The sequence below is a fragment of the Morone saxatilis genome, unplaced genomic scaffold, assembly GCF_004916995.1.
Source record: "Morone saxatilis isolate NCDOM2014 unplaced genomic scaffold, NCSU_SB_2.0 Contig5, whole genome shotgun sequence".
In the NCBI taxonomy this organism is placed as follows: Eukaryota; Metazoa; Chordata; class Actinopteri; family Moronidae; genus Morone; species Morone saxatilis.
This window is the reverse complement of record NW_023340095.1, coordinates 12,846,939-12,870,803: the sequence shown is the minus strand read 5'-3', so window position 1 is coordinate 12,870,803 and position 23,865 is coordinate 12,846,939. Positions and strand designations below refer to the sequence as shown.

The window sequence follows — 23,865 nt, the reverse complement described above, 5'->3', positions numbered from 1 at the left end:
TCAAGGGTCTGTTTGTGAGAACAGGAACAGCTTGCTTTTTGACAAGCGGGATTTTAACTTCATTTAGCTTACCATCCTCCCATCTTATTCGTATCGTGCTGTGCTCCATTGAAATGGCATGTGTCCATGTAATGTCTAAAGTATGGTGGATGGGAGCTACAGAAACCTTCAAACATAATCGTTTCTCTCTGTCTCTTCACAATCCTCCCCGGTGTGCATCACAGCTTCAAGACACAACTCTTAATACTCCTCGGAGGAATTTACAGTGAGCGTGTGTGCTCATGAATAAAGATGTCAGGGCTGACAGTGCTGTGACTGGGAATGAGCAGCTTACAGAGTAAATGCATTAAACTGGTATGGAGGACACAATCCACACGCTCCCACTGCTATAGGGGAATGAAAGATTCATGGCATCCTTTAGAGCGACGGCCATATTGATTCAAGTCGCTCTTCAAAATGAAGCTGATGGGTGGAAAGTGGATGTATTCAATGCCTTCCCTCCGAACTGTATTTCAAGTTATCAGTCCTCATGGAAATCATTTAATCCTTTGTATTAAACCCCTCCATTTTGCAAGCACCGGCTGTACGTCACAAACACAAAGGAATGTTTTAAAAAAAAACATAAAATAAACCAGTTACCAGTATTCCCTCTTTCTCTTTCTCCCTGTTCAGTCTAAATATTGGTTAAATTATGATCTGCAGTGTGACATAGTATAGTTTGTTTTTGTCCATCAATAACTGCTGTGGGAGATCTTGGGGAAAAAAAGTAAGGTCAGGATTTGAGGAAGCCGTGTGACATCAGGAGCAACAAAGCTTTGGCTCTTTTCACTGAAAAGGCATAAAGTTAAGCTGCTTATGCGTATGCTTCTAAATTAAAAGTAGTGGAACAAAGGGGGCCGTGGGATCACAGCAAAGGCCTTCAGCACAGGGGCCTTTTTTGTTTTTTAATTTTGTGTTCCCCTCTATGTGAACAACCAAGACGGGTTGTGAGAGGAGATACCACACACGCAGTCTTCCTCCGACGAGGATACATAATCAATGAGTTAAATGCTTTCCCCTGATGGCTTTGCAAAGCTATCCTATTCCACGGGGTGTAATAATACTTTGTACCTGAATGAGTGTTAACAAAAGGAAGCTGACACCGTGCAGAGAGAAGTTAAATGGATAATGGCTACATAACAGCGGCAGCTTAGCTAACCGTGCTGAATGATCCGGGACATGTGGTATGCGTGGGTGCAGGGTTTCATAGGTGACTCCCCACTGAGGGGACTGAAGGGCCGCGTTCCCCCGCTGAGGGTTTAGTGGCAGGGGAGCGAGAGGACAGGGGGACACGGAGTGTCTACAGTGCACAAGGTGCAAGGTGTGCTGCAGGACACTTGGATGACTACCCTCCAAAAGAGCACATCCATTTTTCATCATGCTTAGCCCTCCTTGGTGTCTTGCAGTATGAAGTGAAACACATACAGAGCTTTCCTCATCAGGTTTCATTTGTTGAAGCTTTTCCAAGTAGATGTAGCAAATTAAAAAGCACACAGTGAACCTTTCCATCTCAAAGAGAAGACATGCATAGCAGATTCATTACAGGAACATTTGCATATTTTTTTACGTAATGCATGGTTTGGTAACATTGCTGATCATAATTAAGATGTGAAACAAGTTTATGGTAAAGGAGGAGCAGATGGATCTTTGAACATTATAACAATACAGGTCTCACTTTGCATTGGATAGGAATGTTCATCCATAGGCTATTTTTAGCTCATGGGATGCTTGTACTGGAGGTGGTAATCTAATATTCCTCTCCATACCATCTGTGTTTTTCTCTTAATCATTTTACTGTATGCTAAGTGCAAGTTGTACCATCCATTGCAGTCAATCCAGCAAACATTTGTGCCAAATTTAACAGACTAAAAGATCACGGAGCAAAATATCATGAATTGATAAACAAAAATGAAATGTAGTTTGAGCAACCGCTGCTAGTTATCCCTGATGGCTCTGGAGACACTGATTGAAGATGAAATTAGGCCATGCTGCGTAGCTTACAGCGGTCTCACTGAGGCGAGATATTGCCACAAGACCCAAGGACTCTAAACAAAGGGTTAGCTTGCATAGCCTCTCCCAACATGCCCTAGTCCCGATTGGCTATGCCCCAGTAACGTTGCGTATTGGCTTAAGCAGAATAGCCTTAAACGAGAAACATGTCAGATTTCATTATACAAGACTTACTACCAGGCAGTAGTCTGGGGCTGTACTGTTTAAAAGCTGCAGTTGTGGATAGTACATTGGTAGGAAGATATAACAACAAAAATCAGCGCTCAACAATATTACTCATGTTTCCCCCTGAAGTAGATCAGCTTATGCAGATTAATACGAAGCCTCAGTACATCAAATTTAAAAAACGGGGTTCAAATAGCTTCTCTTATTTTGAGATAAGATTTAAAAATGTGTGCATCGGTACGCGCACTACTACATAAACACTTCTACATAAACACTTCTACTATATATTTATGTATCTTCAAGACATCTTATACTTTCATCACAACTCTGTTTGACCTGTCAGTCATTGTAAGAGTGGCCAAAGGATCACTTGATTAAGCAGCAATGTTTTAATAATTGATGATGGAAATACAATCTAGAGTAATGAAATTTCCATCATGAAAAGGGAGCTAGTCTTAATACACTGTCCATTCATTCAAGCAGGTGTAAATAACATTTCTTGGCTAGCAGGGAAACACTCTATATAAAGGTCAGGGAATTAATGGACACACACTGGCACAAACTGCTCTCACTGTCAATGATGTTAACCATGTCCAGCAGCTATGGCTATGTTTGGACAGTATTGTTGTGCTGATTTGAGTGTTGCAAGAGAATAGGAACGTTAGATAGCCTAAAACCAAAACGGTCAGCAGTCTTCGGAAGCACGCATACTGTACACCACAGCTTATTTTAATCATATGACAGAGCCTGCTATATGGTACAAGAAAAGACACATTCACCAATTTTGTGTTATAACTCAGTTCAGTATATTTGCTGTGCTTTTCTTTATTCCATGTATGTTCTGCCAAATTAGTAAATGTGTTTCCTAATTTCCCAGATGAGTCCCCATTTTTCACAGTCTAAGAGCAGAGCTGTTACAATGTTAGATTTAATCGCTCGATTTAATTTGATTTAATGCGTTGTATGCATCGTCAAATTGAAGTTTTTTCATTACCATGTGCTTTTTTCCCCCCTACGTTGCAGTGAATGCTTGTCAAACACTAGTTTGTACAAAGTAGGACTAGTACTGTACAAAGAGTATACCTGTTCAAAAAATCCAAAGGTGGGTCGAGAAGTCTGCCATAGTGAGGGGCATGAAACATACAAACAAGACGGGCCACACTTTACTTACTTGAAGGCACAACTTGAATGAGTTTAAAATGCCGTACAATTGATTATTGAAAAAAAAACACACACTGATGATGAATCAGTATATTCCCTGTTGAGTGTTTGTATCTCCAGCGCATGTTGTTTACATCGTCAGTTTTTATTCTGTTATTTTCATAAATCCACTATTATTTCCCAGTGAATCTGGAAAAGACCATAGCTTCTCATAACACTGTCTGACGGTTTTGTTCATCTTGACACTTTAGCTGAGAAGTCATGTCTGCCAAGGCAAATTGTCAGTCAACAGTGAGTAGCATCGCAGATTTCAAAAGTGGGATCTCTTCCATCTGAATTCAGTTTTTATTCACATAGTATTCAATGGCTTGAGTTTAACTTAAAATGTAAAGATAGATTTTAATTGTATTCACATCACAAAATGTTTGGTAAAGACTTAAAGACTAAACACTATGATTTTTACATGGTACTATATGATGAATCAGTATTTTCACTGGATAAAACAATTAAGGTTTTGTTGAATAATTATATATAAGGAGGAGAAAATCACATCAAAGGGCGATCATTTTTCCCACCAAAAGACCTTCATTAGTCTCTTGACCTTTGTTGAAGGTCATAAAGGAGATGAATAACACAGTTGTTCCCAATCAATGAGTGAGTCTTTCTTCAGGTCATGAGAAGCTCTGCTGATCACATGGCTTACTGCCACTGATTTTGGGTGGAGGGAAGAAAAGCTCTCCCTGTTTCATTCGCAAATAGTTCCTTTTGCAGGGTAAGAGCACTGAGGGCAATTACGCAAGTTTACAGAATAATAAAGAATGCAGTGATAAGAATATATCATCAGATCAAATTTAGAGCTTCCCAGTCTGCTGATTCAACGTAGCAGTTTTAAAGAAGCTTCCCTTTGATCCATTTTGGTAGAGGTGACATTCAGCAGGATACCAGATGAGAAGAGACCCCCATGGTTTAGCCTTTAAGCATGACCATTGTTTCCCCATCTGGTGAGGAAAACTCAAGCCCAGAAATGTTTCTGCTGAATTTACCATCTTGGCTGTCCACAGAGACATTAGTATAGATGTGTATTACTCCTATTTCTTTCCTTTTACAGATGGGTGATTTTGGTGTTGACTTTATCAATGATAATTACTTTATCATTTATTCAGCATTTCATTCACATTTTGCATTTCCTTACAAATGTCTTACATTTTCTTAAATACTCTGTCAAGAAAGAAATATGTTTTAGAGAATGCATATATTTACATGTAAGCATACAACCAAGTAGCAGGGGACCCCTAATACTACATTTAGTGCACAGGTTATTGTGTTATTGTAAGTGTACTGACAATGGAGCAAAAAGGCATAATTTTTTCATATCTACATATAAACAACTAACCTCTGCTCTACACTGAGGCTGATGATATATCAGACAGGGAAGTCTAAACATTTAATAATGTTTAAAAACATGGGATTTGAAAACTACAAAAATGTAATATGCTTCAACATATAATTTCTTCTCTTGAGTGGCTTGTTAGAAAGGTGGAGGTACAGTATCTCAATCTACTTGGACATACTGTTCTCAATATATTGAACACTCACAACAACTATATAACTATATCATATTCACATTTTGGTTGAAAAAGAATAAAGAATATGTGGTTAGAAATCTGACATTAGATGATGATAATTAATGATAATACTAATCACTCCCTTAATTTTCCTGTCACCACTCCAGTGTTGACTTTTGAATAAAGGAAAAAATGGCCCAAAAATAACATCAATAAGTGCACATTTTTGGAGGGAACATTTTAAGGATTTATCACTAACAAGTTTAATTCCTGCAGGATTTATCAGATAGTTAAAAGTCGATAGTGAATAACTCTCGCTCACTTAGTTTCTCCTTCACTGTGAAAAATAAGCATACTGTTGAATCAAACAGATCAAAGTCAAAACCAAAAACGTTTCCTTTTATAGAAGGGACAATGTAGAATTAAGTGAAGGCTTTCTGGGAAATGCAGGAAAGTGCTTTTTATGAAAAAGGGATTTTCTGGGGAAGGACTCACAGTTCCCCAGCCCTCTAAGTACCGCTCTTCTACTTTACAACATAACATAACCAGGCACCCATGACACCAGACAAGATGGGTGTGGAGTGCACACCCGCTGGTCTCATTATCCACATACAGCACACACACAGGCATATGCACTACCGTACATAGTCCAATACAGCAACATTGAATTCTACCTGTATTCTCAAGTAATCTCAAATACTGTCCATTCTTATGTTTTCCATTTAATTAAAATCACATTATCATATTGTCAGTGGTGACAGTGCAGCATTACTTCTGGGAGTTTTGATGCAGAAAACCTTCCAACAGAACTCTGGCATGTTGAGGCAGACCGAGCTTGTTATATTTAGTCAGACAGCAAGTCTACTGCTAATGAATGCTGCTGGCAGGGTGTCTGTGAGCCCTGCGGAGATTACAGTGAACACTGGTAATATGTGTCCTCTGTGAGTAGGAGCAACACAACAAGCCAGACAGAAAGACAGACAGACCTACATAGGGAGACAAAGGGACGATTAGCATGTAAGACATTTTAATTTTATGGGCTAGACAACAAATATCACTATTGTTATTTTTTTTTTTTATTTAACTTTTTTTTAAAATATGTGATGTGGTTTTTTAAGTTCATTAAGTTCTGAGAATTTGAGTAATTTCAGAGATAAGAAAAATGTCAAACAGCTTTCTCCCATACCAGAGATGGTCACTGTGATATTGTATATAACCCCAGCTGTATAGTAGCTATTGTGCTGCAGTTTAGGGTCCAGTGAGAAGAAGGTTTTATTGGTGGGCAGTTGTTGCTGCAGGCATCAATAGCTTTCACTAACACAGCTAGAACCAATGCAGTTGAGAAACTGAGGTATTCTGGGCTCAAGACTAAGTTTAGATCACAGATTGTTTGCTGCTCCAGTGCCCCACATGATGCACTGTTCTGGTCATTATTCCTATGAGCACATTGCAATCCTCTAAATTGGCTGTAATCTGTCCTGCCTGTTTGATTTATTCTACTAAACCCTGCTGTCTGCACCGTACTGTGGCTCTTGCATTATATTTGTCCTGAACTTCTGCAAGCTTTGTCATTTTCGTGCAGTGTATTTTTCATTAAAATACAAGTTGTGCATCTGAGTGGGCTCACATAGACATGCAACACACATGAGCACAGACATATACTTTGTTTAACCCCCAGGATTACTTATTGTATCTCAACTATTTCATTTGTTCTGACATGCAAGACTTGACCTTTAAATCGGATTAACTTCTCCTCAGTTTTCCCAACATTCATGTAAAAGCAGAGAGAGGTGTTAGTCATTTGTATTTTTCTGTTTAATTAACATTGTAAATATTGGATTCCACAATGACTTGTCTGTGATAGTACTTCGAGTTGATAAATTTCGTTTGAGCATAATGTTTTTTTGTATAGTAATAAAGACATCTGGGGACATACTAACCTGTGTAACGATTACAGGCAGAAGAATGATGTATGATTATTTTTCTTTTTGACACTCTGTTTCTATTTCAGGGTCTGACTTTCAGTGTACCACCCATATAATCCCAGTGAAAAATGAGGAGGGCGTGGTGATGATGTTTATCCTAAATTTTGATTACGTTGTGGATGAGGAGAGTGACAACTCCACAGAGAAGATAAGCCCAACATCCCCTACAAAGTCAGACCAAAGTGAGTATTTGATATTCCATTCTTTCCTTACTATGATATAAAAGTACTTAAAAAGCATTTCTATGTAGCAAAAAAAAAATAAAAATGGGACTATTTTAGTCTTTGTTGGAAGGGTATTTTTTGTTTCCTTTTCTTAATTGTTTTATGTAGAAAGTTATTCTACACCAGTATTTTCTAGGCAAAACAAATCATGACATAGTGCCGTACCAAAAATGATGCATGGAATTGCATCTGTCATGCATTTGTTTCATTTTAATAAAAGAAATTTTTTCAAATAAAAAATGCACATTTTGTGAGATGGCACCATTCCTTCGAGCAGCAACAAGGACCTTACATTTTCTGGTGGCCCTTGTGGATGAAAGCGGTAGCGTTTCTACCACCTCATTTCATTTATTTCAAGAGGTTCACGACCCGGTGGCTATCTACAAACAGCCAATCTTCTCTCTGATGGTCTTGTGTGCTTGTGTAGGTCATAAAGAGGCATCAGTATTAAATTGAGACTGTTTCATAATGAGTCAAAATGTCCTTGTAGTAGGTAAAAACAACAAATTTCTCACTCCTTTAACAAAGGGCAGTTGCATAAGTGGATGGCTGCTTAGCCCCTAGAAATTAAGAAATTAAGCATCAGAGATTTTGATTCCTTGATATGCTCAGTGTAACCTCCAATCATGTTTCCAAAAAAGTGTGCATTACATAGTTTGCCAGTACAATGCAGTTTGAGTGGTCTGCTTACGTAACTATATCTTGTGAAATATGTTTAATTCTTAATCATTATGTCTGTTCTGTGTCTTTTTGGGAGAGCAGCATACACTTACACTACATGCATGTACTGCACCCTCATTTTTTTATGTCGATGTGTGTCAGTAGGTGTAAATGTCAATGAGACATTCCAGCTCCTCCCTGATTGGAGGCACTCAGCATCTCTTCTCTGACTGGAGCTCAGCTATCCACTTCACTCAGCATGAATTCCTCCAAGGCACTGGCATTAGGCTTCTGCTGTACTATGTGTGTATGTGTGTATGTGTGTATTCAAGTGCGTGCATGCATGCATATGCGTGTGCGCGCGTGCATTCATGTGTGTATCTGCTTATGTGTGAGTGAGTGCCTATGTCCGTTGCTAGCATTGCTAATCAGAGCTGATTGCTTGTGACAGTGCTTCAGCAGGGGGACCCGTGGGTAGATGGGCCAGATAAACATATGATGTGACTTTACATTACAGAGAGTCTTGACTACATGCACACATCACACATAAAGTATGACGTTACCTTTGTCTTTGGTCCATACATGACACCAGGGAATAAAAGTGTAATTTTAAGCTATATTTGGTTCGATTCAGAATTGCAATATGGCCAAGAGCAATATGCAAATTGCAGAAAATGCCATTTTTTGATCAAAGTACAATATGTGAGAAAACAGAATTATACTAAGGTACTCTAGTCCGAAGAGATGCCCTGGTATACAAATCTTGTTCTCTAGTTTTAAGAAAACCTGTTTGGTACAAACCCCATCATCATGATTTTAATATTGTTTTCAGTGAAAATAAAATTTTTGATGTAAAAACGATCATTACCACACTAATTGGGAATCAAATCACAGTCTCAATGTCTGTTTAAGTAACTAATATAATAATTTGATATTTTTACTATATCACATATCATATTGTCCACACCACATATTTCGTATTTCTTCAGATGTGTACTTATTATTAGTATTTAACAGCATTTAGACCATAACTCGACACAAAAAATTGGTACTGGCAGCTTTAAAAATTAAATACTTTAAGTTTATCAGGCCTTTAAAGTAGAGTGACAGAACTACAGAGGACAAACCTCCACATCAGCTCTTTTTACCAGAAATGATAAGGAAAACATTTCCAAATAGCCTTGCCATACATTTTAGTGTGGCAGCCTGTAAAAAGTGATTTTTGGACATTGGAGGGCTAATTATGATCCTGTGCTGACAGCAGGCAATAAGCCTGCAGGTGTCAACTAGCACAATATTGAGCCTGGAAGAGAGTAATCCCTCTTTCCCTCAGCTGCCATCTAGAACACACCATTCAGCAACCTCAACATGCCTTCGAGGCCTAAAACTAGAGACAATAGTTAGAAATTACTCAGCACAAAGATACACTGTTCAGTGCATAGAAACTTATTTTTACTGTTCAGTACACAACAGCATGCATATCATACATTGTACAATACAATTTACTCTCAGTTAAAACTTTAATTATAAAGGTTCTCCATCACTATGTTTACTCTCTTTGAATTATTTAACTCTTTAATTTCATACTGAGTGATATTCCAGCTATGTAATTGCTGCTGCACGCAGTGGAAATTATCCTTTTACTGCAGCGACTCCTGAATGGGTTAATTATACATATCAGTAAGAACTAACTAGATGCTGTTGTGGAAGAAACATATTTAAGCCAGAGAGTAAATATAGAAATCTGACATTTACAATTTTGTCAGTGGTTGCCTGAAACTCCATTAGAATCAATGAACTTTCAGCATAGAGGCCCAGCCAATCTATTTTCTTTCAATACCCAAAGATTCAAAGGATCAGAAGGTCCACTCCAAGCTCTCTCCTCATCCTATCCCTAAGGGCGAGCCTAGACACCCTGTGAAGGAAAATCATTGGAAAGTGACTGCCTATACAATCTAATTGTCTTGAATACTACCCACAGCTCATGAGCATGGCTGACGGCTGGAACATAAGTCAGCTGGTAAAACAAGAGCTTCTTCATTTTCAGCTCCACTTTTCAACAGTCCCATATAAACTCCACATCATTGCCACATCGATTGTCCTGTTAATCTTACACTCCATCTTGCCCTCACTTGTGAACAACTCCTTCCCTTGAAGTAGCAACTCACTCTCAGCTCAAATTGCAACAATCCCCTGTTTTCCAGCAGAATACAATGCTGGTGCTGGTGCTGATTTTCATCCTCGCCCATTTACACTCCCAGTAGCAAGAATACACATTTATTTTAAAGAGAATAGGTCAACATGTCTTAGTATTAGGATAAATCAACCCGCCTTGTATAGCATTCTCAGTCATCCAGGTAATAGCGTATTTGGAAGTACTTTATCATTTGCAGGAGTTGCTGTTTTATTCCTGAAGACATTTCGTCACTGAACCAAGAGATTTAATCAGTCCACTCTCTAGTACGGAGTGCCAAGTAGGTAAACCTCTTTAGATCATTTGCACTTAAGTCACACAAGAATCTTTCAGGCCACATAAGTTGTTAAGATCACATGACAGTTATGTGTGAGTCAATCCCATGAATTAGGGTGTGAATTGCTTTTAAATCTTTTTAACACCTCAGAAGAGATGCCAGGACAGCACTGTAAGCTGCTGATGAGCTTTTTTTTAGGAAAGCTTTAAGCAAGATCTAGTGAAAAAAACTTCAGTGACACACAACAATTAAATAACAGAAAACTAAAGAGGATCTTCCATAAACATCCCTGAGTTTTACAAACCCAAACCCAGCAAATCCAGTCCACCCTAATGACCATACACCCAGATATAAGCACAACGATGATCATACACAATCCAATAGACCCTTTTTCACAGCAGCCATTTTGACATGTAGGCGTTACCGTTGATACTAATTCAAGTTTCGTTCCATTTAGTGTAGCAGAGTCTTTTCAGTAAATCAACATGCACGATAGCAGCACCCTGACTCTGTTTGACCTGAATGGAACGAAACCTTAATTAGTTTAATTGGTAACATCTGTGTTTACCCGACTATTTCATGTCAAAATGGCTGCTGTGAAAAAGGTCTGTTCAAGCAGGAATGTACAGACCATTGACAGTATATATAATATACTGGGTACATATCCATAAATCAGTGAGACAAAACAACTGGTGAAGAAGCCCAACATGGCCCAATATGAGAGAGCAAATCTTAAATCTCAGCAGTCTACCATATATAAACAACAATAAGGCACAATCCTTTGAGGACACCAATGTAAATATTTTTGGCAGAGAAGACAAAAGGTTTAAAAGGTTTAAAAGCCATCTATGTCAAATTGGAACAATAAACTTTGACCAGAGGAAAGTGAGCAATAACAACTCAGCAACCTTGATGTTCTTTCCTAGGCTGCTGTACTCCTTCATACCTGTAACTCTAAAAATTGTCATGACTCTTATGTGATGTGAAGGTGTGAAAAACCAATAAGTTTAAAATCCTTAGACACCCCACAAATCAATAAAATTGATGAAGCCTCCTGAATGAGTAGTGACATGTCTTCGAGCCTAAAACAACAACTCTGGTTGTCTTTGATTTGGTACGTGTGGATACAAGACTCACCATTTCTCCCTCAGATATGTATAATGCATGTTTACTCACTTTACATGTTTATAGAATAATTTTTATTATTATTAAGTTTTACTGAAGCTAAAGAATTAGTTGGCTTTGGTTACAAGCACAATTGCCCCTCACTTTAAACAAGACAGAGTCAGTCAACAGCCATATGCTAGCGGCTCAGCAGGTGTAATGTTTACGATGTTCAACATATTAGTTGAATGTTTTAGCTACTTAGCAGTAAATACAAAGTACAGCTATTACAAAATACAAGCATTGAGCTGATGAAGGTGCAGAATTCAAGGACTCACCAAATTTCTGAGGGGAACATTAATGTGTGTACCAAATGTTATGGTGCGTGCATCTAATAATTGTTGAGAGGCTTCACTCAAAAACACAAATGTCAACCGCATGGTGGCACCAGAGGAAAAGTCAGGGAGCCAAAAAATAGTCAGTAGGCTTCATCCTTCAGGGACCATAACTATATGTACAAAATTGAATGCCTCTCCTTTAAAGAGTTGCTGAGATATATTTGTCTGGACCGGGTACCAACTGACACATCAACAGACCATCATTGCCATCCCTAGAGCCACGCCGCTACTGTTACTAAAAATAAAGCTCTTCTCTAAGTTGTTCTTCATTAAATGTGAAAAAAAATGTGACAACACTTACATACATTGTGTTGTATGTTATATACATTATACATTTAACAATTGTATTCCAACTGAATTATATATATATTATAAGTATTAGTAAAATATGGGTATAGTTTTTGCATTACACAGTACTATAACTACTGTAGAACAATATATGTTCTGGTCATGATGCCGTTATAGTAGGGCTCAGTTGTGATCATTTGTACTACAATGATTTACATTGCTCAACAAGGATATTTTCCTTAAGCCACTCTAACAACAAACCACATCTTCTTGGGTTGATATAAGCCAGACTTGTCCATACTAAAATATGTTATATGAGTATTATATAAGCATTCAGCCAGAGCAAAAGTACAGGTAACGCAGTGTCCCTGCAGAGAAAAGAACAGCATGGTTGTCCATATCTCCTGCCAGCTCAGGATGTCATTACGTTCCTCTCCAGGAAAGTTGTTGAGTGTCATGGCTCTATTGTAAGCTGCTATAGTTGTAACATCAGCACATTCGGCCAGGGAATGGAAACAGATGGCAGTGACGTTATGTAAGGAGGGTGCTGAGGGATGGGTCCCTCACGAGCGAGGCAGGGTTCACTTTCACTCTCTTTCTGTTGTTAATGAGCCAAAAGTTTCACTCTGTCCTGAGAAGTCATTAACATTTGCTTCTGAGTCCATTCTGAAAATGCGCCTTCTGTACAAGAAATGGGTTCCTGTCTCAAATCAATGAGGCATAATAAATCAATTGTGCTATCTTCTCTTTCTGCTTATGGGCACTGAAAGGAGATATGTTGCAATATGGCTAAAACCAAATCTCTTTTGATTTGTCTTCATTTCATAGTTTAGTGCAAAATGTTGAACACAAGGGGATACAATGTTCAGCTAAAGTTTTGTGAAAGATTTGAAGTTACAAAAGAGTTGCTCTGTTTGCCTGGGGACAAATACAGTATAGACATCTTATAACAGCTTAATTTGAAAAAAAGTAGACACCCAGCACTCTTGAGAAACCAGAATCAAATTGTGTTAATTTTATTAATCATAGCAGACATGTTTTCTCAACGTCGGGCCTCTGTGTACTTTTTTGAATCACTGTTCAACGAAGGTTTACATTATAACATAATAGACCATCATATAGTCAGGGATATTAGTGAGGGGCTCTACTGGTTCCACTATCATGACATTTGCAATTACTGAAAATAGGTCTGTGATTTGAGTGTTTTATCAGTCTTCACTTACAGACCTAGTCATATGTTTTAAGCTGAATAAACCTCTTATCCAGCAACAAATGTCATTGTTCATTCATACAAAAATGATTTAATGCTTTTGAGATGTTTTTATTGTATCAGTGCTGTACACTAAAATTGTATTCTTTCTCAATTTTTAGGGAGGAGTAGATTCTTCCGCTTCCGCCAGGCTGCTTTGAGCTTAATGAATACCAACAAGCAATCTCTTCCACAAGAGGACCCAGATGCTGTGATGGTGGACTCGCCCAAAGAGAATGAGGACTCAGTAGCCCTGCAGAACTTCCCCTCACCCACCAAGAGCCTTTGCAGTCCCATTGAGGCTAATGACACACATGGCCTCATTGGCTCAAGCCACCACTCTTCCCAGGCTAGCATCGGTCCTGAACCACTTGACCATTCATCCCCTAAACTCCCCTGGGAGAAGCTGTACCAGACAGAGCAACACCAGACCTCTACCACCCTGTCAAACACCTTCCCCAGAGGCAGTATCAACAGCATGAGGCGAGCCTCATCCGTCCATGAAATTGAAGGCTACTCCAATTCCAAAAGCGCATTCAGGGATCGTCATACAAATGAAGGTATGTACTACAGTGACTACTGTAAGTAAAGCTTATAGCTCCAATCTGCAATTAGTGTACACTGGCCCAGACATCACATTATATGAGTTCGCATTAGAATGCAGACCAATGTTAATGCAACCATATAACACTGTAACTTTACTTTTTGCCGTTATCTTTTCCTTACTGTGTATAGGTTTGTTAAAATGTTTTTTTTTTTCTTGATTTGCTCTGTCCATATAAGGCTGCCTTTAGACAATGGTAGCCATGTCAGAGGTAATCATGTATTTCTGCCCATGATTTCATTTCTCTGTGCTGTTTTGGAGCATGACTTTCAAGCAAGGCAATCAGCATAAATGCTCTTCACAGATCCACTTTTGGTGGACAGGTTGAGTGGGTTTGCTGCACTTAATTATGTAAAATGGTTGTACTTGTACCAATGTAGTTATTTTGTCACATCAGCAGTCTATAAAATCATATAATGTAATAATTTAAACGTCATATCTGTCTCATCATATGCTAATCAAAGCATTGCTTTTAAAGTAACCTGCATGAATGTATGTTTGTGTTATGTGATACCATGGTAGCTCTGCTAATGTGCTTCAAGCTACACATACCATTAAGCACACAGTATCTGTGGGAAAATCCAAAACAAATGCATTGCTATCCATAGGCCATCATAGTGTTAGGTTACAGAAATTCTTACTCAGTAGCTTTGTGTTGCCACACATAAAATTTCCTAAAATGATTTTTAGCAAGGACTGCACTTGCGCCAGTCCACCATACTGTTCACAAATCTGCATTGATGCATGCACCATGGTGATGAAAACAGGAGCACTGTAGGTGAAAACGTTGCTTTTAGGAACATGTAGAATTGCAAATCTTATGTCTCTAAATAAATCACCAGTTCTTCTAAATGTGTAATTGGTTTTAATTCACAGCTAAGTACTCAACCTTATTCTGGAAAACATAAGATAGCTGAGATGTAGTCCATTTCCCATTTGCAAAAAGTAGGCTAGCTAAATATTCCCTGTAGCTCCTCCACTATCCACTGATGCCAGAATACATTAGTCAGTGGTACTATTTGACTTGTAGGCTGCTACTGCACAGCTGGCTACATCAATACAGATCTTATATATTTTATAATCTTATATACAATTATACAGAGCACTATGTATCACTGTTATGTTACCTAAAATACATAAAACATGAAAATGAATCAGTCAAGCTGTCCTTTAATCTTTGTTTAATCTTTGTCCATGTTTGCAAAACCAAAAACTGATATCATTATTTCACTAAAATATTAATTGTAATTGCTTAAGCTCTTAAACTAATTTCCAATTTTATCAATGGATAGTTTGAAATATTGTGTAAGATTTTGTGAAATGTAAAAATAAGTTTACCAATGGTACTAACGTGACTGTTCTCTGTTCTAAACCAATAGGCCCTTTTAATCACATGAAGTCCAGCCTGCTTGGCTCTACCTCTGATTCTAACATCAACAAGTATAGCACCATCAACAAAATCCCTCTGATTGCACTCAACTTCCATGAGGGGACTGATAAGAAGACTCACTCGCCACCAACATCTGAGACAACCATCATAGCACCAAAGGTCAAAGACAGAACTCACAATGTCACCGAAAAAGTCACACAGGTGAGTCAGGAAGTCCCACTATTGGAGTATCTTCTGAAACATATTAACTTTATGCTAGCAGCTTATTGTCCTGTGACATCTGCAAATTGATCATTTTGAAATACATACTCACATAGGTGGAACCGAGGCAAAATCCTGAGCCACAATCTCGATAATCCTTGGTTTTGTATTTCAAAGATCAAAATTGGTGGGGTGTATGGGTGCGAAGCTGGCAAATGGATTATGTCTTTGTCACTGCACTAGTGACTTTGACTGTAGTCATTGGTTGGGGGTGCCTTCTGGGAGGGTTGTGGGATAGTGTGATATACTGATACACAGAACATGATATAGCCGGCAGGTGAAATTACTTGCTGGCAGGTGAAAATAAGCAGCTGGCGATTCCATGGCTACCCAGGTCAACAGTGGAGCAGTGGCATTAAGGACAAGAGTGAAGGGTAATTGAACATTCTTAATTGCTGAGAACAGCAAGGACATTCCACTGATCCCTCATCAAAAAGAAATTCATCTTTTTACGTGCAACCCCAGATGCAGGTTCATAACACCTCTGCTGGGATTCACCAGGGATTCAGTTTGTTTGTTCAAGGACAGTGCAACAGGACCAACACTTCCTGTCATATGGATGAAACAAGGGCTATCTGGTGGCACAATTCCATGTTGACGAGACTAGCAGCGCAGCTGATGCCAGCTTGCCAAGGACGGTTAAGCATGCAGGCATTCGTTGCAGATTTTGATTAGTGAATATTATATAATATGAATAAGTTTCATCTGATTACATCGAACAGAAAGCCAAAATAAATATACCTATATTTTTGGGATAACTTTAATCATTCTGAAAAACTCTAGAGGTAGGTAGAAATAGCCATGCACAGCAAATTTGAAAACTGTGTGTAGGTCAAACTACAGCAAGCGAGCAATGTTAACAATAACCAAGCACAATAGAGGCCTAGAAACCTTATATTGAAAGTTCTTTCAACAATGCTTTCTCATTCATAAATTAAGACAAACTATCATGAGTAAATGCTCTCCCCTCCCTGCTGACTTTAGCTTGGAGACACCACTGAGATGTGAACATTGCATCTACTAAATCTATAATTCATGTGTTGAAGATAGGGGGAATGTGCTGAAATGAATAGAAAGACCTGCTGCCCTCATCTTCACTCCTGCACTATTTTCTGCCATATAGAGACCCCACTCTCTTTGTCTGCCACTGCTTATTAAGCCAAAAAAAACGGGACAGCTTGGCCTTCCAGAGCACACTGAATAATTTACAATCCAGTCAGAGTTCATTCATGTGAGGAAATTAAAACAAATGTTTGCTCACCAAAATATAAGTTGAGAAATATCTATCGGAAGAGGTTTAGACAGCATTCCTCCACTTTATAATCTATACAGTAAATGCTTACAGTTTTTTTACCAAGAGTACAGAATGTGCCTTTTGCAAATGTGGAACGAGTCAGTGGCACATTATTCATGGTGCCAGGTGATGTACTTGTCATACTAGAGTGACTGCCTTTACCTAATACTGTTTGACTGCAGAGCACTTACATTAGTGTGTCCGTTGCTGTCAAATCAGTCCTTGAAGTGTGTGAGCTGGCCAAATGACCTGGTGGGCTTCAGTAATAATTATCATAAGAATCGATCAAATTGTCGAAGGGATGATCAACAAAACAGATTGCTTTTTGACCCACAAAGAGAAATTCTATTTATATCAATTTAGGCAGGTGACAAAAAATCAAGTTTTCATATTATTAGTGATCCTATTCAACTAAGAGGTTAACCCACATTAAAATAAAGTAAAGGGTTTCCTTACTGTTCTGATCCTCTCTTAACACTCCTCCAGGTCCTGTCACTCGGAGCTGATGTGCTGCCAGAGTACAAACTCCAGACAGCCCGCATTGACAAGTTCACCATCCTCCACTACAGCCCATTCAAAGCTGTGTGGGACTGGCTGATCCTGCTGCTGGTCATCTACACGGCAATCCTCACTCCCTACTCGGCTGCTTTTCTTCTTAATGACCAAGGGGAGCATAAGAGGCGTGAATGTGGATACTCCTGCAGCCCTCTTAATGTAGTGGATTTAATTGTGGACATTATGTTCATCATTGACATCCTCATAAACTTCAGGACCACTTACGTGAACCAGAACGAGGAGGTGGTCAGCGATCCAGCTAAGATAGCAATCCATTACTTTAAAGGCTGGTTCCTTATAGACATGGTGGCGGCAATCCCCTTTGACCTTCTTATCTTTGGCTCAGGATCAGATGAGGTATGTTATCTCTAATGCATATATTTTTTTACCTGTTTTTTTTTTTCTCCCAGGGAGCTTTACTGCATATCAACCCAGCCATGCTTGCACTGTTATCCATTCACTAAGTCCAGACTTGTTCCCCTGGGCCACTACTTAAAGCCTGAATCTTTCTGTCTCGGCTCTGAAAGGATTACTTTAAATTGCATGTTTGTTTGTTTTTTTCTTTTTCTTTTTTTCTTTTTTTTTTGAATGGTCCTCATTCTAGAATCCATTTACATGGATTAATGGCTTACCAAATGGCAATCAATGATGCATTTATGTGAGAAGCAGGCCAACAGGGCTGTGCGCACAGCTTACATGCAGATGTGAGATGGCCATTGGTAGGCTGGCTGCCAGGCCTGCTGGCTTGTTTGTTGGTAGGATATGTCCCCTCAGGCTCTGGATCCACTTCAGTGCTTTATCGTGCTTTGTAGGCACTCCATTACACCAGAAAAGCTCCTGATTATAAACCATAATCATCTTTTCGACCACCGCTGCTGCTGCTGAGTCAGTTGAGTGAATGACAACAAATCAAAAGGAAGATGGACATTTGTTCCTCTCACAACATAGTGTAACAATCAAATCACAGAACTGGCCTGGCAAATCTGCACAATTAGTTGCAAAAAACATTATTTTTTGACACTATTAACTTGATTTTCATTTCAAACACTCAAAAGGGAAAACTAGTCGTTTCCCTTTCAGGTCCATAAATAGTCATATACCGTGATAACATGCTGATACATTGCTGGCAGTCATAGCTTTACAGCTTGGTGTTTACAATTTTCAGACTGAACGTGCAAAGTCCCGCTCAACTGCATTCCCATTCAGAAAATAAAGGAACAGAGACAGTGGCAGATGGTTTTCACAAGGCTCATTTAATTTAGCAGCTTAATAAGACGGTTTTAACCTACAAGCGCCTAAGTAAACCTTTTGATTAGAGCTGGGAATATTTTTGAAATAGATTTCAATCAAAGTCTTGTTGCTTTCAAAACGACTTAGTCTTGCCAGAAGATTGAACGTACTGTGAGAGGCATTATGGAAAATTGGTACCATGCAGTGATTTGTTGATAATCATAATTATTATAGAAATAGACAAACAAAAGATTTATTTCAAGCTGTTTTACTGTGAGTGCGGAGGAAAAGAAGTTGAGTGCTTTGTCCCAACTTGAACCCCTTAAATGTTAGAGAGAGTTCCCATTAGAGAGGAACAGAGAGAGAGAGAGGGAATTGGGGTTGTAGTGCTGTGCAGCTGTGTTACATAATTGCTTGTGCAGGTACATTTAAGACTTAATTGAACTTTCATTAGAATGTAGAGTGCAGTGTGCTTGTAGGTTTAACCAATACGAGATTTTCTAATTAGTTTTTTTTCCTGATGTTTTTAGATAAGTTATATTTGTAAACCCAGCAGTAAAACAGGCATATATTATCATAAGTTGAGAAGCACAAAAACTACTGGTTTTCCTTTAAACTAAATTCAAATTAAGGGCTAACATACCAATAGACAAAAGTAGTCACACTGATGGGTATTTTGAGTTTCCAATACATAAAGGAGCCAGTCAAACACACTTAAGGCCTTTTTGTGCAAAACCACAGTGCTAACTATCAAAAAAACACAGCCATACATCAAGTTGTGAACACCAATAATTAAAATAAATAAATATTTAATTCTATTTTTGGGAGACCCAATTATTCATAAATAAATGCAGCCTACTGTACGTGACATAGCTGTTTTGGTGCTGCCAATTGTGGTAATTCAAAACATTTGCTGAAGGGTATGTTTGTGGTCATGGGAGAATAAAAAAATGTCAGTGGGATTACAAGTACGAGATAGGACACGAACCCGGACCACTAATGTCAAATGCAAAGGCTTAATTTGACACAGGGCAGATTGTCCCAAAACTGAGCTTAAAGGCAGTGCAACAGGCAATAATGTAGGTCTTCATCATGGATCTAATTTCAAAAGAAGAAACCTCACAGTATAGTCAGATGCCATATGTTATATTGAAAAAAACATTCTTTCCATGAGTTCTTATTGTACTCTTGGCTTTGCATAAATTCCTGCTTATGGCATCACTTAAACCAAGAGATATAGTGTAAATAAAGCTGAACAAAGAGAATGGTTGGTGGTGCGTTTTTTAAAAGAACACAGAAAAACCGTGTCATAAAAGGCTATGGAGATGTCTCTCCAAAAGTAACATAATGCAAAATGTAGTTTTGCTGTGCAGAATTATGAATGACAATGCTTAATAATGTCTGGATTCAAAAATAGTGAAACTATTGTTTAAACAAGTTTAACTTCATTCAGTAAAGAAACGGAATGAGGAAAATGTCAGGTAGGTTTTGTTTTTCATTTGTCTTAGAAAAAACAAGATTAAATACAAGACTAACTGAGTGGTTAGGAAGGAAAGCCTTTCTCGTATGCAGACATTAACTACTCTTTCAAAGGTCATTCAGTAATTGTCAGGTAGATGAATGACCATGCTAATGGGAATGGTGGTTAGTGTTGCTAAAACCCTTCTTGATGACACAGAAGCAGCAACAAACTCCCAGGGACCCACAGAGCGAGTGTTCCTCCCTGTTCAGTATTCAATAAATGAGAATTTATCTGTGGGCTGCTTCTGTCTTCACTTCTGTGTTCATTTGCTTTTAACCCAAGAACTGTGGGGAGTTGCCTCAGTAGAGTTAAAGAAACTCATTACCTCAGTTTGTGAACTGACTCTTATGATTTGTCACAACTTTAGATTTGTTGTCTGCTGTGGCATAAATGCAATAAATAAGATTGTTTCTTAATGAGAGAATTGCATGCCAAATGTCTAGTGCTGAAATGAGGTGCATGTTATTGCATGTTACTGTTACAGTATTGTTAGTCATATTAACATTCAAACTACTGCTGTACATTCTTTTTAGACCACCACTCTGATTGGCCTGTTGAAGACAGCTAGGCTCCTGCGATTGGTGCGTGTAGCCAGGAAGCTGGATCGCTACTCTGAGTACGGTGCTGCAGTCCTCATGCTGCTCATGTGCATCTTCGCCCTCATTGCCCACTGGCTAGCTTGTATATGGTACGCCATCGGCAATGTGGAGAAGCCCTACTTGGAGCACAAGATTGGCTGGCTAGACAATCTCGGCGTGTCCATAGGGAAGAGATACAACTACAGCGATCCTAGCTCGGGTCCCTCTATCAAGGACAAGTATGTCACAGCACTTTACTTCACCTTTAGCAGCCTGACCAGTGTCGGCTTTGGAAATGTTTCCCCAAACACCAACTCAGAGAAGATCTTTTCCATCTGTGTCATGTTGATTGGATGTGAGTATGTTATGGTCTTTTTATTTTATTTTAGCATAACTTTATTCTGCTTTTATCTGGCACAGCACTTGACATAATTGAAGGCATAAACAAACCTGTCTGTCTTTATAGCAGCAATTATCCAAGTAAACAGTGTGTCTCTGTGGGTAAAGGCAATAAACTTGCAAAGCAGTCTGTAGAATGTAATTCACCTTATTAATTGATCATTGCCTGTATTTCAGCTCTCATGTATGCCAGTATTTTTGGAAACGTCTCCGCCATCATCCAGAGGTTGTACTCCGGTACGGCCCGCTATCATGCTCAAATGCTACGGGTGAAGGAGTTCATACGCTTTCACCAGATTCCCAACCCCCTGCGGCAAAGGCTGGAGGAGTACTTCCAGCACTCGTGGACCTACACCAACGGCATCGACATGAACACGGTAAATAAAAAGGACCGCCATCATCTACCTACTACTGTAACTGGATAGGATACCCCCAAAAAATTAATTGGTCTCATTGAATGATCGTAGAAATACTGTACATGCAAAATTCTAAAAAGCGCTTTCTCTCTCTTCTCTGCTTTTCATCTGGATTAACATCTCTCCATTGGTAAGAGCAGGAGGTACATATTTTTATTTCTTGTCATTTTCATGGCTATTCTGCACTGTTTAAAATAACAACCTCATCATCCTGACGGTGTCAACATTAAAAATTTCTATCACTTAAGTATGATTCCTGTGTGAATTCATCTCATTAGTATAGTTTCATATGTTTATAAAGCAAAGAAATTATATTTTAGAGCAAAATATGTAAGTGTAAAACTACTGACATGCACTAAAAATGGCACTAATATTGTCACAATATAATTTTGTCTTATTTCAATTCCATCTGAAATTTTATTTGCAATAGTTTTATCATCAACATCTGTTTGCAATCAACACACTTCGTGCCTTGCAAAAAAATGTGTTCACCTGTGTCTCGTGTTATTTATTACTGTTATGCTCATTCTACCTACTTAAAAGAATTGTTTTTAATTAGCTGGAATCTCATAATGATGAAATGGCACAACAATGTGATATACAGTAGCCTATAAAAGAGTGGGATAAAGCATAAAAATTGTGATTATTAAATGTTGTTAGTGGTCAGAAGAGTCTGTTTTTCTACTTTAACAAGTTATGTAAAAATAATAATGCATGCAGTTAATTCTTTCTTTTAAGCTGGATGTGCACATCAAAAGACTGAATTTAATCCTTAGCTCCTACAAATGAAAGGATTTAGGGTATAAAAACGGCGTCTTTGTTTGTTTGCATTTATTACACAATTCAGTTTATCCTCACTTTGATATTATGTGTTACCAGCTCAAGAAAAGAAAGAGACGTAGCCAAAACTGAGCGGGCATTCTGCTGTGTGTTTAGCTCAGGGGGCGGTTACATAAATCCAGGTGGCACTTATTTTTACATTCAACATTTGTTATGAAAATCCCACAAAAAAGCAATTAATACATCTTGATATAATTTATATCAATGCATCTTAATTAAGAGACAGTTTCTGCTCTATTAAACTTGAACTTTCTCACAATACACTAAAGATGTGATGTATATGCATCCGGCTGTGTTTAATAGTCTGTGACTCTGTAATGTGTTTATCATCCCATGCCCTTATAGCTGTGCTATTGTCAGGCTTCATAACAACTTCTCTTTGCAAAAGTGCATTCATCTTAACACATTTGCTGCTTCCACCAGGTCACAGAACGATAATCTAAATGCATCTTTTTGAGGATATCAAACCAATATTTTATAGCATTTTACTCACAAATTTATGTCTGCATCACAGGTTTTAAAAGGTTTTCCTGAGTGCCTGCAGGCGGATATCTGCCTTCACCTCAACCGGAATCTTCTTCAAAACTGCAAAGCGTTCGAAGGAGCCACCAAAGGCTGCCTGAGGGCCTTGGCCATGCACTTCAAAACCACTCATGCCCCTCCTGGAGACACTCTGGTCCACAGCGGTGATGTGCTCACCGCTCTCTACTTTCTGTCCCGTGGCTCTATTGAGATCCTGAAAGATGACATTGTGGTAGCCATCCTGGGTAAATACAATCCCTTATTGTTCATGTATCATAATGTGCAACCTGAGTAGTGGGTGCTAAATGAATAGAAGAAGAGACTGTTGCGCATATGCTATGAAAGCTGAAATTGTTATAGGTGGAGAAAGCTCCGGAGTTTCTTATTTGGGCCAAGATAGATCACTTTTTTATTTGACCTTTTGCCAGTGCCCATCATCTGTATCATGGATGTAGCAACAGTGTCTATTGTTCTCAAAACCTCACCCTATCACAGGGAGGTGTGAACAATGGTAAAAGTCACCTCCCTATTGTATCGACGATCTCTCAGCTGAATGTCAGCATCAAATCTGTTGAGACAAAGACAAAACCCTTGTTCCACTGCTTTTGGTCTGATCTTGAAAATAACTCAGAGATGGTTTTGTCAGTTTGCATTATATTGTTAGTGCTATCAGTATGCTAAGATTTAGCTTTTTGTTTATAGTCAAAGAGGAAGCACTTACAGAAAGGCTAATATCCACATGGTAATTGAAGGTGGATTTGATGTTTAATGTCATGTCATTTCATTTTGCAGGAATATGTGCAAAGTAGTGTTTTAGACAGAGAATGTGGCTTTATTACAAACATGGATTACCACTGTTGACTTTTTGTGAAGAGTATTAATTATGCCGTTTGTTATGATTGATGGAAATATTGAATTATTGATCAAGCTAAGCT

At 38.5% G+C, this 23,865-nt stretch overlaps 1 protein-coding gene across 1 annotated transcript in view; it reads left to right on the top strand.

Annotated features, from left to right (window-relative positions):
• The window catches only part of LOC118339165 (potassium voltage-gated channel subfamily H member 7-like), a 34,747-nt gene that overhangs the window by 2,251 nt on the left and 8,631 nt on the right, over nt 1-23,865 (top strand). The window contains exons 3-11 of the mRNA XM_035676722.1: nt 6,952-7,107; nt 13,442-13,879; nt 14,114-14,134; nt 15,303-15,514; nt 17,355-17,780; nt 20,709-21,108; nt 21,330-21,529; nt 21,709-21,711; nt 22,923-23,175. Of these exons, the coding sequence (XP_035532615.1) occupies nt 6,952-7,107; nt 13,442-13,879; nt 14,114-14,134; nt 15,303-15,514; nt 17,355-17,780; nt 20,709-21,108; nt 21,330-21,529; nt 21,709-21,711; nt 22,923-23,175 (2,109 nt within the window). The remainder of the gene's footprint in view (nt 1-6,951; nt 7,108-13,441; nt 13,880-14,113; nt 14,135-15,302; nt 15,515-17,354; nt 17,781-20,708; nt 21,109-21,329; nt 21,530-21,708; nt 21,712-22,922; nt 23,176-23,865) is intronic.